This window comes from Budorcas taxicolor, chromosome 2, assembly GCF_023091745.1.
Source record: "Budorcas taxicolor isolate Tak-1 chromosome 2, Takin1.1, whole genome shotgun sequence".
Taxonomy (NCBI): domain Eukaryota; kingdom Metazoa; phylum Chordata; class Mammalia; order Artiodactyla; family Bovidae; genus Budorcas; species Budorcas taxicolor.
In genome coordinates this window covers 15,643,750-15,660,196 of record NC_068911.1, presented here as the reverse complement: position 1 = coordinate 15,660,196, position 16,447 = coordinate 15,643,750, and the positions used below count along the sequence as shown (strand labels likewise).

Sequence of the window (16,447 nt, the reverse complement as noted above, 5' to 3'; positions counted from 1 at the left end):
TTGATTTCTGGTTCCTCTGCCTTTTCTAAAACCAGTTTGAACATCTGGAAGTTCACAGTTCACATATTGCTGAAGCCTGGCTTGGAGAATTTTGAGCATTACTTTACTAGCATGTGAGATGAGTGCAATTGTGCGGTAGTTTGAGCATTCTTTGGCATTGCCTTTCTTTGGGATTGGAATGAAAACTGACCTTTTCCAGGCCTGTGGCCACTGCTGAGTTTTCCAAATTTACTGGCATATCTTTCAGGATTTGAAATAGCTCAACTGGAATTCCATCACTTCCACTAGCTTTGTTCGTAGTGATGTTTTCTAAGGCCCGCTTGACTTCACATTCCAGGATGTCTGGCTCTAGAGGAGTGATCACACCATCATGATTATCCGGGGTGTGAAGATCTTTTTTGTACAATTCTGTGTATCCTTGCCACCTCTTAATACCTTCTGCTTCTGTTAGGTCCATACCATTTCTGTCCTTTATCGAGCCCATCTTTGCATGAAATGTTCCCTTGGTATCTCTAATTTTCTTGAAGAGATCTCTAGTCCTTCCCATTCTGTTTTTTTCCTCTATTTCTTTGCATTGATCGCTGAAGAAGGCTTTCTTATCTCTTTTTGCTATTCTTTGGAACTCTGCCTTCAGATGCTTATATCTTTCCTTTTCTCCTTTGCTTTTCGCCTCTCTTCTTTTCACAGCTATTTGTAAGGCCTCCCCAGACAGCCATTTTGCTTTTTTGCATTTCTTTTCCATGGGAATGGTCTTGATCCCTGTCTCCTGTACAATGTCACAAACCTCATTCCATAGTTCATCAGGCACTCTTTATCAGATCTAGGCCCTTCAATCTATTTCTCACTTTCACTGTATAATCATAGGGATTTGGTTTAGGTCATACCTGAATGTAGGCCTGGCTTAAGTGGATGCTGAATTTTAGGAAAAAAGACTTGGGAATGAGATAAGATGGTGAAAGGGGAAGGTTAGCTGAGAAAGTAAGATAAGGCAATTCTTTGATATTTCAGTGAGTGGGCTCCCTCCCCACAACAGTAGTTTTCCTGAAGGTGGGACTCCGGGTATTGTCTGTTGAGACTGGTGTAATTAGGTCACGTTCACATCTGCCAGTACTCAAAAGTCTTTGGTATTTTGAGAAAGGGAAGGGGTTGGGCCAATGAGTTGCCACCTCAATAGTGCCCCTTAACCTGATATATCTTTCCTGACCCCAGAAAACTACCCCCTCCTTCCAACTCAAAACTTGAATTTAGGAAACTTGCCCACTTTTGCCAAGCAGTTGAATTTTGGCTACACAGAACTTATAACCAACAGCAAACAGTGTTCTTTGTTATTAGAAACACAGCTCATAAGAGTGCCTGGGACCCCTTGTGGGAAGTGCTTTTCTATTTCTGAAATTGTTCCCTTTAAGAGTTGATTCATCCTCAAACCTCTGGTGATTTGAGATGAGGCTGTGGCTTTGTCCAAAGGAATAGCTTTGGACAGCCCTGCTGGGTGAGACTTCCCTGGTGGCTCAGTCGGTAAAGCGTCTGTCTACAATTCGGGAGACCCGGGTTTGATCCCTGGGTCGGGAAGATCCCCTGGAGAAGGAAATGGCAATCCACTCCAGTACTATTGCCTGGAAAATCCCATGGACAGAAGGAGCAGCTTGATAGGCTACAGTCCATGGGGTACAAAGAGTCGGATATGACTGAGCGGCTTCACTTCACTGCTGGGTGGAGGTGTTCCGTCAAGAGGAGGTGGAGCATGGCTGAAGTTCTCCAGGCAGTGCTTCTATTTGGCTTGTGGAACTTGGTACTTATGAGAATCCCTGAGATTTAGAGCCAAGGAAATGGCAGTGGTTCTCCCGCCCTCTTCTGCTTTTGATCCATCTTAAAATGATGTTTGGTTTGAATGGCACGAACACAGCTGAGAGGTTTATGGGTGCTTCACCTGGTAGGGCTCTGGTGTTAGGGTTTGATGGTGGTTCCTTTATCCCTGCTGTTAGAGGTGAGTCTGTTCTCACCCAAGCTCTGGGAATAAGTGGGATTATTAGCAATTAGTTCTTGTCCTTTAAAAGGCTTCAGTGATTGGCCTCACCCTTCAGTAAAAGGAAATAGGGTCCTGGGCCTTCTCTGGTGGTCCAGTGGTTAAGGACTGTGTATTCCCGGTGCAGGGGGCTTGAGTTTGATCCCTGGTCAGGAACTAAGATCCACACGTGACAGCAAAGGTCCTACTGTGCTACAACTAAGAGCTGAGGTGGTCAAACAAAAGAGTCCCGAGTGTCTAGTGGGTAGATGAGTTTGGGGGACTTTGAGGAGGATGGGTAGAGATGGGTGAAGACAGAAATAGCAACTGAGGGAATGTTTTGGTGGTTGATTCCAGTGCCAGTTCATCCTTTGGTGAAAAAATAAACCCTGAAGGGTTTGAACTTTGGATCCTCTGCTCTTCACTGTATTCCCCTGTAAGCAGCACCTGGCTGGTGATAGCCAGGCATGTTTTTTTGATGAGGATTGTAGGCTGGCTGGTCTTTTGAGTTCTAAAGAATATGTTATTATTAACTGAGTTACTGAAAATGTCCTGCGGTCTTGAAGCACTAGGCATCTGGCGTTTTTGAATTGGGACAGGCTAACAGGAGGAAGCCAGGGGGAGAATGTTACGGGTGGGTGGGGAGAAGTGTGCTGCAGGTCTGATTGCCACTGACTGATTTCTTAATCTTTTTCACCTTTGCCCCCATCACGTACTGGATTTCAGTAGCTCAGATAATACAGTGCAGAGGTTAGGTCATTGAGTCAATCATCCACCAGGGTTTAATTAAAAAAATTTTTTAATTGAATTTATCTGGCTGCACCATGAGTCGTGCAGGATCTTAGTTCCCTGACCTGTATTGAACATGAGCCTCCTGCAGTGGAAGGATGGAGTCTTAACCACTGGACTGCCAGGGAATTCCCTACCAGGGGTTTTTACCAGATCTCATCCCAGTACTAGTCTCATAGACACAGCTCGGGTCCATTGCAGCCATTGCTCTCCAGCGTTTCCAGAACTCAGACTACCTTTTCTACCTTTGGGCCCTCAAAATTGACTCTTCCCTCCTGAACTTTTTGTGTTAATAATTTTAGACAACAGGTTTCTACAAAACATCTGTTCACCTCCCCATGCAGTGGTCTTCGTGCTGCTGGGTGTATAAGAACTGAGGAAGTAGTGTCAGGTGGAACTTGCCATCAGGTTTGACTTCTGGGCTTGTAGAAGTCTGGTTCACAGTCCTTATGGTGTTGGCTGTTAGAGCTTTAGGAGACCACTGAATCTAAAATTGCTATTTTTAAAAATATTGAAGTATAGCTAATTATGTGTGATAATTTTGGGTGCACAACAGAGCAACCCAGCCATACACATGCATGTATCCATTCTCTCGTAAACTCCCCTCTCATCCAGGCTGGGACATAACTTTGAGCAGAGTTCCCTGTACTATACATAGGTCACTCCTTGTTGGTTAAAAAATTCTTAACACTCTTGAGGCAGGAACAGAAGTGTCATGAGATTGGGTCTGGGAATAGTGCTCTGTGGATGGATTGTGCTCTCAGCTTGTTGGATTGTGGTTTCAACCTTAAATCAGGGTAATGGTGCTAGTGAGGAGGGCTCTTTTAACATGAAGGACGATTGAGAGCCACTAACATGGAGATTGGAGACAGAAAAGAAGATAGGACTATGGGGTCTGATTGGAGATTCCTTGTATGTAGTGGGGGACCAAGCTCAGGCGATTCTGGATAGAGAATGCCAAGGAGGGAGGAGAAAAAAACAAGGGAACAAGGAGCCAGGCTTTTCGGGTAGCGTCCTGCAGGTGTGCCACGGGGTGGCAGCGTTGCACCCGCGCTGCTTCCCAGTAGCTGTTCCTGCAGGATCCTTAGGGCTCTGTAGTGCAGCCCCCTCAGGGTTAACTTGTCTTAGATTTAGCCTGATGGCTATTTTTTTTTTTTTAATTGGAGGATTATTACAATACTGTAATGGTTTTTGCCATACATCAGCCATGGGTATTTTGTTTTTCCCAGAATTAGAAGAGGAGTGGCCCCATCCTGTGTGCTCTTTGCCTGAATGAAAGTGAGAAGTGTTAGTTAGTCCTGTCAGATTCTTTGGACCCATGGGGTGTAACCCACCAGGCTCCTCTGTCCGTGGAATTCTCCAGGCAAGAATACTGGGGTGGGTAGCTGTTCCGTCTCCAGGGGATCTTCCCAACCCAGGAATTGAACCGGAGTCTCCTGCAATGCAGGTGGATTCTTTACCAGCTGAACTACCAGGAAAGCCCACTGGAGTGGGTAGCCATTCTCTTCTCTAGGGGATCTTCCCGACCTAGGTATCAAACCCAGGTTTCCCGCATTGCAGGCAGATTCTTTACTTTCTGAGTCACCAGCAAGCCAAATCCCTGGAAAAAGTGACAGTGTAGTTGCTCAGTAGTTTCTGATTCTGCAGCCCCATGGACTGTAGCCTGCTGGGCTCCTCTGTCCATTGGGATTCTCCAGGCAAGAATTGTGGAGTGGGTTGCTGTTCCCTTCTCCAGGGAATCTTTATGACCGAGGGATCAAACCCAGGTCTCCAGTGTTGCAGACAGATTCTTTACCGTTAGAGCCACGAGGAGGGCTTGCTTCTGCAAACCTTGGCAGTCTGACCAAGGTGGCAAAGCCAAATCCTCTCTGACAATGTGTGTCTTAAGTTGGATATGCACCTGAATCACTCAGCTGCTGCTGCTAAGTCACTTCAGTCGTGTCTGACTCTGTGCGACCCCATAGACGGAAGCCCACCAGGCTCCCCCGTCCCTGGGATTCTCCAGGCAAGAACACTGGAATGGGTTGCCATTTCCTTCTCCAGTGCATGAAAATGAAAAGTGAAAGGGAAGTCGCTCAGTTGTGTCCGACTCTTCGCGATCCCATGGACTACAGCCTACCAGGCTCCTCAGTCCATGGAATTTTTCCAGGCAAGAGTACTGGAGTGGGGTGCCGTTGCCTTCTCCAGAATCACTTGGCAGTGGGTTCTAATTTAGCTTGTAGGTCCCTGTGGGGTACAAGTTCTCTAGCAATGTTGATGGTGCTGTTTGAGCAGCACACTCTTAGAGCCAGACTTTGAAGTCCTGCAGGGACTCGTCTGCTCACCACCTGGCCCCTTCGTGAAGGGGAACTTGATTTTGTATAAAACCTTCTCTGTAGACAGTTTGAGCCAGGAGCTAAGAAAAAGGTCACTCAGGGAAGGCTGGGCTCTGCATATGGATTTTTCTAGTTAGCATATGCCCAGCTAACACAGACTATTTGTTCTGTTTGCTCTTATTTCAGTCTTGTGATGCTTAGAGGTTTGGGCAGAACATGTCCATTGTTTCAGGTGCTTTTTGAAGCCATTGAACTAAGAACAAAAGTATCCTGGAGATCATTGTTGACACTAATGGGCCAGTTGCTGCTAGGTGATGAGTTAGGTCCTATTATCCTTATATTATAGCTGGAGATGCTGAGGTACAAACTGACTTTAAGTTTCATAACTGATGAGTGAGGTGGACCAGAGATTTGAATATTGTTTGGCTGTAGAAGTTGTATGCTTAACTAGTATGCTGTGGCTGGTAGAACTGAGCTTCACCCTACTCTCCCTCCCTCCCCACCCCAATAAAAAGGAAAAAGAAAGCCCCCAAGAAGTCTTTCAACTTAGGGGAGCTGTTTTTTAGAAACTTATCTTGCCTCAGGCCTGCACTGGATTTTGTAGCTGCTCTGTTTGAGCATCTGCTGTGCAGGGAAGTGTTAGTTATGGCTCCATCTCCAAAACATTAACTTTCTATGAAGTCTTTTTTAAAAATTACCTATTAGACATACACAGTAACTGCTATTTATTATTTTTCAAATTCAAAGCATGACACAGGTTGAAAAGATGTCTTTTGCGGGGAGCTTACTCTAATGGGGGAGTCTGGTATAAAAATATGATAGGGTGGTTCGCGCTACCATAGGGACAGTAGGTGGGAGTGCCGCTGGAGCCCAGAGGAAGGCCACCTGTGGGCAAGCGAGGACTGGGGCGGGGTTTCAAGGTGTTCAGGTCTAAGGGCCCAGGGTGTGCTAGGTAGGGCATGGGGTGTGAGGAAGCAGTGTTGGGATCCAGGGCTATGTGAAGAGAAAGGCAGGAGAGGTTGGATGGGGCCACTCGGGGTCAGGCTGGAAGGCGGACTCAAGTGTCCTAGCGTTAGGAGGGAGTCCATTTCCATCATCAGTTTTGATCACTCAGGCCCTTGATGGTGTTTAACTAGAAGTAGGGAGGTCAGAGGCCTGCTGTGTGTAAGACATGAAGGAATAAACCAGATGGGGGCAGTGAAGTTGAAAAGGAAGGTGTTTGGATGTGAGTTGGAAGAATGACTCCATCTGGGCTTTATGGAACATGGTAGGGTTTCTTGTTTTCTGGTTAGGCTGCAGCTGTTGTCATATCAAGCATAGTAAAAAGAAGACAACTTCCGGTTTGGGAAGTGGTAAGGTCCTTGTTCCCTGGTGGCTCAGACGGTAAAGCTTCTGTCTACAATGCCGGAGACCCGGGTTCGATCTCTGGGTCGGGAAGATCCCCTGGAGAAGGAAATGGCAACCCACTCCAGTACTCTTGCCTGGAAAATCCCATGGGCAGAGGAGCCTGGTAGGCTACAGTCCATGGGGTTGCAAAGAGTCGGACACGACTGAGCGACTCCACTTTCACTTTCAGGGTCCTTGTAGAACATAAGTGAACACACGTCTTAGGCTGAATTAAGGCTTGGTTTATAGATTTAAGAAGACTTGGCAGAAAAGGGCTGAGATGGAATGGGGAGCACCTGCATTCATTTTATCGGGTGGCTAGCGACAGAAGATGAGTCCATGGGGTCCTGAGCGTTGGGACTGAGGGGGGCAATGGGAGAAGCTCAGCTTTCCTTTTGGAGTCCTAAATACCATTAGAAGCAATCTCAGGTGACTGCGTAGCCTTGACAGTGGCCATTAGCTTAGCTTCTTGGTAGCTTCCTCCTACAGCAAACCACTTGTTTTCTCCTGCTGCTCTGCTGCGGCTGCTAAGTCGCTTCAGTCGTGTCCGACTCTGTGCGACCCCAGAGACGGCAGCCTACCAGGTCCCCCGTCCCTGGGATTCTCCAGGCAAGAACACTGGACTGGGTTGCCATTTCCTTCTCCAGTGCATGACAGTGAAAAGTGAAAGTGAAGTCGCTCAGTCGTGTCCAACTCTTAGCGACCCCACGGACTGCAGCCTACCAGGCTCCTCCATCCACGGGCTGATTCAGTAATCAGAGTAGGGAAACGTTTCACAGACTGTGTGTGTGTGTGGTGGGGGTGGGGTGGGCGTGGAGAATAAATGCTGCATTTGCTAGTTCTTGTGTCTAGGGAAGGTATTCCAAGTGAAGCTTTCATATGGCTTTGTTCATTCTGTGCTGGTGTATCATTGTGAATGGCACACCCTGGACTGTCATACCTGGATCCCCAAGTCTGACGATCTGACTCCTGTGTATGGAGTATCTGACCTCGTTGGTGTCTGCCTGTTGCTTTGCATCCATCCCTCCAAGCCAGAAAGAATTGGGGTGCAAAGTGTACCCAGGATGTGGTCCTAGGATGCTGGTTCTGTAACAGCCTCTGGAAAGACTCCTTAAGGTGCTGTTTTCTAGAAATAAATACTATTTTCTTTTGTTGACACAATTCCATCAAGAGAAGAAACAGCTGCTGGAAGTCATTTCCTGAAGTTTTGCTTTTGTGTGTGGCATGTTTTCTGGGCAAAGTGTAACCTATAATCCCTTTTTGCAGGGGGTGGGAGGGAGCAGCCAAGTCCACTGGTGTCAGTGCCTGAAGGAACCCTAGGAATACTTGCTTTGTGTTTTCCTGTTGGTGGCTCAGACGGTAAAGCGTCTGCCTACAGTGTGGGAAGACCTGGGTTCAATCCCTGGGTTGGGAAGGTCTCCTGGAGTAGCGAATGGCAACCCACTCCAGTATTCTTATTTTTTTTAGGCTTCTCTGGTGGCTCAGGTTAAAGCGTCTACCTCCAATGAGGGAGACCCGGGTTCGATCCCTGGGTCGGGAGGATCCCCTGGAGAAGGAAATGGGAACCCACTCCAGTGTTCTTGGCTGGAGAATCCCATGGACAGAGGAGCCTGGTAGGCTACAGTCCACGGGGTCGCAAAGAGACAGACACGACTGAGCGACTTCACTTTCACTTTTCACTTTCATCGTTTCTCCTGAAAATGGCTCTAATTTTGTAGTTGTTTCCCTATGAAAAATGAAAGAGAAGCTTTGTAGACTAGTCTGCTTCTAAGTGCATCTGTCGGATCTTGTTCAGTTGTGTCTGACTCTTGGTGACCCCATGGACTGCAGCATGCCAGGCTTCCTTGTCAAATTCAGCCCCCCCCAATTCCAGGCCCTTTGATCATATCTCTATTTTAATTTTTAGACCTTGGCCACAAGGTTAACTCATGGTTCACAGGTCTAAAGGGCAGACCCTTTAGGGTGGCATCGAAGGAGCCACCAAATGGTGAATGAGGGACTATTCCATGTGCCTGAGGCAGGAAGGGTGAAGTGTTTGGGGAGCCTGCTTCCCTGTGCGTGGATATGTAGCTCAGGTCCACATGTGCTTCCAGGCTGCAAGTAGGAAAACACACCAAGTACAAGTGGGATTTTCATGTATTGTGTATGAGAAAATCAGAGATTCCAGATAAGTTGGCTGGAACAGCCAGGGGTGGTATGTGGGAGCCATTGCTGGAGAAGGCGCCTCAGCTCTGCTCCAGGTCGTCCACCAGGTAGGGCTGGGTCTCCCTCAGCGCCTGGAGGAGCAGATCCTTGCAGGTCATGTTCCAGGCTGGAACGAAGCTGAAGAGCTTCCTCATCTTATCCGAACTAGTGCGCTCTGCCCGCACTGCCTGGTACTGGTCCTCTGTCAGGACCTTCCCGTACAGGGCATCCAGCACCTCATCCACGACTGTGACCCGTGCGATGAGAGCCGCCCGATGTTGTTCCACAAAGTGCAGTCCTGGGGCGAGAGGGAGGAGAGGGGCGGAGCTGGCACCCAGGGTGGGCACTGGAGCCTGTCTATCCCTCTTGAACACTTTTCCCTCAAGTTGCCCTGAATGCAAACCTAAGGGGCAGGGCTCAGCAGGACCTACATAGAGTGGGATGCACTTAACTTTACCTCCTTTTCAGCCAGACGTGGCCCCAGGAGTGTGGGTAGGTGAGTGGGAAGAGTTGGCCCAACTTTGCACGCCCTGAATGCTCTTGGCCTTGACAACAGATTTAGGCTGTGCAGGGGTGCGGTGGGGTGGGGCTGGTGAGGTGCCCAGGTAGGTGAGGTCAGAGATTGAAGGCCTTACCTGGCTTGGCTATCTTCTGGAGAGGGGCCTTGACCTCGGCTGGCACGTTTCTAGCGCCTGTAAGAAAATGTTCAATGGTGTCTCCAAGTCTTTCTGAAGTCTCGGTCTGGAAGCCAAGGTCAGTACCCAGTGCAGGAAGCCTCCCCAGCAGGAGAAGCTTTTATGAAGGGGTAGGAGGAACAGGAAGAGAAAGTGCCTGGAGAGGCAAACGTTGGGGCTGGGAGGGTGCAGATGAAGGGAGGGAGACTGGCGTGGACCTAGGAGGAGTGTGGCGGGGGCGCGCTCACCCTTGCTCATCATGGTCTCCTGCAGCTGCTCCGCTACCTCCTGCATGCCCATGTCGCGAAGCACGAGCGCCGTGAGCTCGGCACCGTACGCCTCCAGATAGTAACTGACGAGCTTGTCGGTAAGGTCCACGGCGTCCAGGGGCATCAGGGTCCCCCGGGGGATGCGTCCATAGCCTTCCCGCAGCGGCACTGAAAGCAGCTTCATCTTGAACTTTTTGAACTCGTCCGCGGTCAGGTTCTCTAGAGCATCCAGGATGGCATCGCGTGTGCACCCCATGTCTCCGGGGTCCTCCGCCGCAGCCGCCACTTCCGCTCACTCCGGGTGTCTGCCGTTTGGAAAGCCTCCTCTGGGGCGGGACCAGAAACTCCCCGCCTTCTCTCAATTCCTGTCTCTGCCCCAGAACGTTGCCCTGAACTACTATCCCGCGCCTTCCCGTCCTCTCCTGGCCATCGGGGGGCGCCCAGATCTCATCCTCTGGCTGATCTCTGAGGGGGGGCCCAGATCTCATCCTTTGGCTGATCTCTGAGGGGGGGCCCAGATCTCATCCTTTGGCTGATCTCTGAGGAGTGACCCAGGAGACCAGTGGAAAAGGGCTCATGGGTGGTGCCTGCTTCTCTAAGCTTGGACTAGCTAGCTAAATCAGGAACCTGGTTTACTGGAGCATCAGGGCTTTGACTCATGGAATTTTAGAGCCCTGAAATCTCCATGTTTCCCTAAATCTTAGCATCCCCTCTCACATGTCATAGAATCAGAACCCTAATAGCCAGAACCAGGTAGCTTCCCAAATTCCACAAACTGGGGAGAAATGAGGTGTCAAAAAGAGGGTAGAGGTAACTATGTGTGTTTTCTCTCTTTGAGCCTCAGTTTCCTGATGTACAAAATGGGGATGACAACACGCCTTTGCCCACTCTGTAAATATTCCAACATAACATGGGTTACCTGATGGAACCTGAAAAAAGCGTGTTAGTTGCTCATTTGTGTCCGACGCTTTGCGACCCCATGGACTGTAGTCCACCCGTCAGCCATTCCCTTCTCCAGGGGATCTTCCTGACCCAGGGAGAGAATTCAGGTCTCCCGCATTGCAAGGATATTCTTTACCACCTGAGCCACCAGGGAAACCTGATGGTGCCTGAAACCTTGCCAAATACCTCCTGGAAGAGCCAGGATTTGGTCCCCCAGGAACTGAATTTCTTGGAAATTGATCACAAGACACACTTGTAATGGTTGAGAAAATTCTTTGCTGAGGGGAAAGTCATGGGTAGAGAGTCATTCTGGGGTCAAGGGGCTTGACCCAGAAGAGTACATGCAAGGTGGCATGGGTTGATGTTGGAGGCCAGGCCGAGGCTGGAACCCTTCACTTGCCTTTCATGTGGCTGGGAGGGCCCTGCTGCTCTGCCCCTGTGGACCACACCAGCCTTGTCTTGCACCACATCCTGCCCCCATTCCGTCTCTGAGTTCCAGCTGCATTGTCCTTTCAGTTCCGCAAATGTGCCAGGGTCCTTTGCTTCTCCAAGCCTTGGCACATACTATTCCCTTCACCTGGAACTCTCTTCCCTCACTCTTTGTCTAACAAGCTCTCACGATTTTAGGTTTTAAGGGAAATGTTACTTTCTCTGGAGACCAAGTTCAGACTCTTTCCAATTCAAAACACCTGCTACTTATTTGTAGCTCTCGTAACAACTGTGACTGTGAATTGCAACTAGCTCTGTGCATTTGTTTAGCATCAGTCTTCCCTGACAGGCTGTAAATATGCTTGCCCAGCTCATTGTTATAATCTGCAGCATCCAGAGCAGTGCTGGGCCTAAAGGAGCTCAATAAATTTTTTATGGGATCAACAATGAGTGAATAGGCCTCATGACTCAAGGGAGATACCAGTAACTAAAAGTGTACCTTCCACATAGTGAAAGTGAAGTCGCTCAGTCGTGTCCGACTCTTTGTGACCCCCATGGACTATACAGTCCATGGAATTCTCCAGGCCAGAATACTGGAGTGAGGAGCCATTCCCCTCTCCAGGGGATCTTCCCAAACCAGGGATCGAACCCAGGTCTTCTGCATTGCAGGTGGATTCTTTACTAGCAGAGCCACAAGGGAAGCCCTACCTTCCACATAAGCTCTTTAGAAAGAGGCAGTTTCGGGAATACCCTGGCAGTCCAGGGGTTAGGACTTGACGCTTTCACTGCTGTGGGCTTGAAGCCATACAGTCTTCAGTTTTAATCCTGGCTCTCTTTCCTAGGCGGGTATAGCAATCCTACATTTCCCCCCTCTCAGCTGGGTTGTAACGATTGCCATTCCTTCTAGTGCTGTGATCCTGACATTATTAGACATTTATTCACTTAGTGGGTACCCATCTCCCCACCAAAACATGAGTTCTAGGAGGGCAGGGACCTTGCCTGGTTCACTGATGAATCTCCAGCATCAACAGAGTGCCTAGGAGGACTTCCTGGTGGTCCCGTGGTGAATCTACTTGCCAATTCAGGGGACACAGTTCCATCCCTGGTCTGGGAAGATTCCACATGCTGCAGGGCAGCTAGCCCATGTGCTCTCGAGCCCGTGCTCTGCAACAAGAGAAGCCACCTCAAGCAGAAGCCCATGCACAGCCACCAGAGAATAGCCCCTGCTTGCCGCAACTAGAGAAAGCCCACAAGCAGCAACAAACACCCAGCACAACCAAATACAAATTAAAAATAAAATAGAGTTTGACTTTAAAAAAGAGTGCCTGAGACAGCAGATGCTCAGTGAAGATTTGCTGAATGAAGAAATGACTGAGGCTGTGTTTATGTGCAACACGTTGTATTCAAGAGCTTCCGGCAGAGTAGCAGGGCCTGCTCCCCATCCATGTGCATGCTGCCCTCCATGTGCTGGGCTGGGGAGTACTGTGTACCAATATTCTCACCATGGGTGGCACTTCTGGTCCAGCAGCCAGTGTTCCCTGAGCTTCTTCATTGATTTTTGTGCACTGTGGCCAGAAGGCTACATCTTCCTAGTCCACATATTGATCCTGTCCCTCCTCTGCTTGAAAGCCTCCTATGATCTCAGTGCCCCAGAATCAAGTCCAAGCTCTCTGGCTTGGCCTTTACAGCGCTTGCTAACTGCCTCAGCAGCACCGTTGGCCTCTGGACCTCTGCGCGTGCAACAGCTGCTCTCTGCTTGGCCTCTTTCCCTTCCTGGTCTGCTTGATATGTTCCTGCTCTCCTCCAAGATGCATCAGGAGTCACTTTTTCTAAGAAATAATTTAAAAATGGGCCCTGTATAGAGTCTGTGATCCTTCACCTGCAGTATTTCTAAGCCTTCCAACGGTCCCTTTGGGATAGGGAACAGTGGCCCTATTGTACAAGTGAGAAGAGGCTCAGAGAGGTTAAAGGACTTGCTCAAGGTCATATAACTGAGGGATCATGCAGGTTGGCTGGCTGGCTTCTGGGCCTGGCCTCTGTCTGCTCTTCCCAGTTGGATTTTCTGTCCTTTCTGTGCAAAATGAATTATTCCTTGGCCACACTGGCTGGATACCCCTTTGACCCCTTTCTCGCTGTTTGTCATACAGTGTGTCGGGCCACTCTGCTTTCCTCACTAGACTGAGGGCTCCTTGAAGACTCTTTCAGGTCCACAGCACCCAGCACAAGACTTCGAACAGATTCTGCCTTAGTGAGACTTCCTGAAATGACAAACGAATCCGAGGGTCTAGAATCATAGAAACCTATTCTTCACCCAGGGGGTCGAAAGAGCCAGACACGACTGAGCACACACGCATGCACGTGCATACACACACACGTGTAATCGAATCACTTTGTTGGACACCTGAAACACGGTAAATCAACTATACTTCAATAAAAAATAAAAAATTAAGAGAAAATATTAAACATCTACTGTATACTCAGTGTCACGGTAGGTGCTGTAGGAGACTAAGAACAGAACAGTAGCTTCCATTTTTCAAATTTACTATTTTCCAGGCATGTGCTAAGCACTTAACATGCCTAATCGCATTTAATTCTCACAACAGCCCCATGAGGTATATGTCCCCCTTCACAGAGGAGGAAACTGAAGTTTTCAGAAAGCCCTCTGAAAGCCTGCCCTGGTGAAACATGAGGAAATACAGATGGAGCCACTTGACTCCTAGGCTCAAATTCCAAACTACATCCTAAAAGTACCACTTCTGTTTTCAAAAATTGACAAATTGCAATGCAACCTAAATGTACACCAGCAGAGGACTGGATAAAGAAGATGTGGTACACATATACAATGGAATATTACTCAGCAATAAAAAGGAACCAAATCGTGCCATTTGCAGAGATGTGGATGGACCAAGAGGTTGTCACACAGAATGGACTAACTCAGAAAGAAAAAATAAATATCGTATTTAACCATATATATGGAATCTAGAAAAATGATATAGATAAACTTATTTGCAAAGCAGAAATAGAGACCCAAGCATAGAGAACAAAAGTATGGATACTAAGTGGGAAGGGATGGTGGGGTGGATTGGGAAATTGGGACTGGCATATGTACACTACTACGTATAAAATAGGGAACTAATGAGAACCTGCTGTTTAGCAGAGAGAGCTCTACTCAGTGTTCTACGGTGACCTAAAGGCAAGAAAATCCAAAAATCCAAGAGGATATTTGTATTCCAGTACTCTTGCCTGGAAAATCCCATGGACAGAGGAGCCTGGTAGGCTGCGGTCCATGGAGTCACGAAGAGTCGGACACGACTGAGCGACTTCACTTTCACTTTTCACTTTCATGCATTGGAGAAGGAAATGGCCGCCCACTCCAGTGTTCTTGCCTGGAGAATCCCAGGGATGGGGGAGCCTGGTGGGCTGCTGTCTATGGGGTCGCACAGAGTCGGACATGACTGAAGTGACTTAGCAGCAGCAGCATAGCTGATTTACTTTGCTGTACAGCACAAACTAACACAATATTGTAAAGCAACTATACTCCAATAAAAAAGGAAAAAAATTGTATGTTTATGACAAAAAAATGATAGATTGCTTAGAGAGATAATGCATCTGGGAACATAAGCCTTCTCCAGAATGTCTGGACACGCCCTTAGGAGGGCAGATGTTGCAATACTAGAAAGGATAATGTTAATATTCTCCTCTTGGCAGAATGCTCCAGAAACTTAGCACATTCAGAAGACCGTGGAATAGTGGGAAAAGCAAGTGATGAGGGATATCAGACCCACTCACATTTGGTTCCCAAACCCTCTGCCTCTTCACTGTGTGACTCAGTGTGGTCACAGCCCTTCTCTGGAGTCTGCACTCAACCAGGCCACAGGTATTGGTGCTCTGAGAACAGTGGCTTCTCCAGGGAAACCCCAGGAGGTAGACCCAGAGCCAGCTCATTCTTGGAGATTGCAGGGTGGCTTTCCCTTGTGGAGGTGGGGGATAGGAGCCCTGGACAACTCTCTGGGAAGCCATGGGAATCCCTGTTCCCTTGACCTTCCTTTTCTGGGGTAAGTACTCAGAGTTCTGAGTTTTGACTCCTGGCAGGAAAGAACCACCAGGTCTCACCTCAGGCCAAGCTTCTTGCCCCCTGCACTAAATCAGATCAGCTGGGGTTGGTAAGATGTTTCTTGGGTGTGACCTGACCCCCTTGCCCCCAGCAGAAGTAATTCTTTGATTGCTGGAGCCAGATTGCACCCCTGGGGCCAGAAGGACCTAGATTGCCAAGACATGGGGCAAGGCATTTAATCTTTTTGTGCCTCACGGCTTCAGTTAAGATAGGAGAAATGATGGGATTGTTATGAGGTTATAAATGGATTAAGAATTGTGTAGCGCTTGGAACAGGGCTAGTACAGACTCTGTGCTTTTGTCATTGTTACAGTTTCTTAGCCTCAGTTTCCCAATAGGTGAAGTGGGGATGGTGTTATTGACCCTACTGGAGTGTAAGAAAGATGCATTGGAAAAATTAATAGTAATAATTGTAATATCAATGTCAATATTTATTGAACATTTTGTATGGGCTTGACATTGTTCAAAAAGTTTTCTATGAATTGGCCTGTTGAATCTTCATAACAATCCAATAGTCTTGATAGTAATCCCAATGTGATCCCTATTTTACAGATGAGAAAATCAGGTTGAATGACTTGCCCAAGGTCACACAATGAGGAAAGAGCAGAGTCAAGATTTGAATGTCATAGTGGCAGTTGTCAAGGGGCTGCCCAGGTGGCTCAGTGGTAAAGAATCTGCCTGCCAATGCAGGAGATGCAAAAGATGCGAGTTCAATCCCTGGGTCGAGCAGATCCCCTGGAGGAGGAAATGGTGACCTATTCCAGTATTCTTGCCTGGGAAATCCCATGGACAGAGGAGCCTGACGGGCTACAACCCATGGGGTCCCAAAGAGTTGGACAAGACTGAACACACACACATACACACACACACACACACACACACACACACACACACACACTGGCAGTCATAGCTTCCTAAATCCTTGGTGCCAGAACACTCTGCTTGGTGTTCACTCAGCTTATTACCTATTTAGTTTATTATTTATCTAGATAATAATTTCATCCTCATAACAAGCTTCCAGGAATGAGGTTATTATCCTACTTATCCTTATATTGTAGCTGAAAGATGCTGCAGGTGTGCTCTTATCTCAGCCCGCTTTCTGTTTGGAGAAGTGGAACTTCCCTGGATTTCTCAGGGTTCTGGGGAAAAACCCTACCTCCCTACCTCCCTATGGTTATCGTTATCCACATAACCAGGAGAATTAAATCTGTAGTCATTTATGTAGTTAATTTAGTTCACTTCAGTTCATTTGCTCAGTCGTGTCCGACTGTTTGCAAACCCAGGGACTGCAGCATGCCAGGCCTTCCATTACCAATTCCCAGGACTTGCTCAAACTCATGTCCA

General features: G+C 48.1%; 1 protein-coding gene across 1 annotated transcript; it reads right to left on the bottom strand.

Moving 5' to 3' along the window:
• Positions 1 to 8,643: 8,643 nt before the first annotated feature.
• LOC128043606 (apoptosis-associated speck-like protein containing a CARD) lies at positions 8,644 to 9,904 on the bottom strand. Its single transcript, XM_052635980.1, has 3 exons — positions 9,599 to 9,904; positions 9,312 to 9,368; positions 8,644 to 8,974 (listed from the first exon to the last, which is right to left on the bottom strand). Exons 1-3 carry the CDS (start codon positions 9,873 to 9,875, stop codon positions 8,718 to 8,720), a joined length of 591 nt encoding a protein of 196 aa, XP_052491940.1. The 5' UTR covers positions 9,876 to 9,904; the 3' UTR covers positions 8,644 to 8,717.
• Positions 9,905 to 16,447: the final 6,543 nt, after the last annotated feature.

Bases quoted from the DNA above. Each gene is read 5' to 3' on its own strand.
- LOC128043606 (XM_052635980.1), bottom strand. From the start codon at position 9,875: ATGGGGTGCACACGCGATGCCATCCTGGATGCTCTAGAGAACCTGACC. The intron at 9,369-9,598 runs GTGAGCGCGCCC...ATTTTCTTACAG, and splicing joins GGAGACCATGATGAGCAAGG to GCGCTAGAAACGTGCCAGCC. The intron at 8,975-9,311 runs GTAAGGCCTTCA...CTCTCGCCCCAG, and splicing joins CCAGAAGATAGCCAAGCCAG to GACTGCACTTTGTGGAACAA.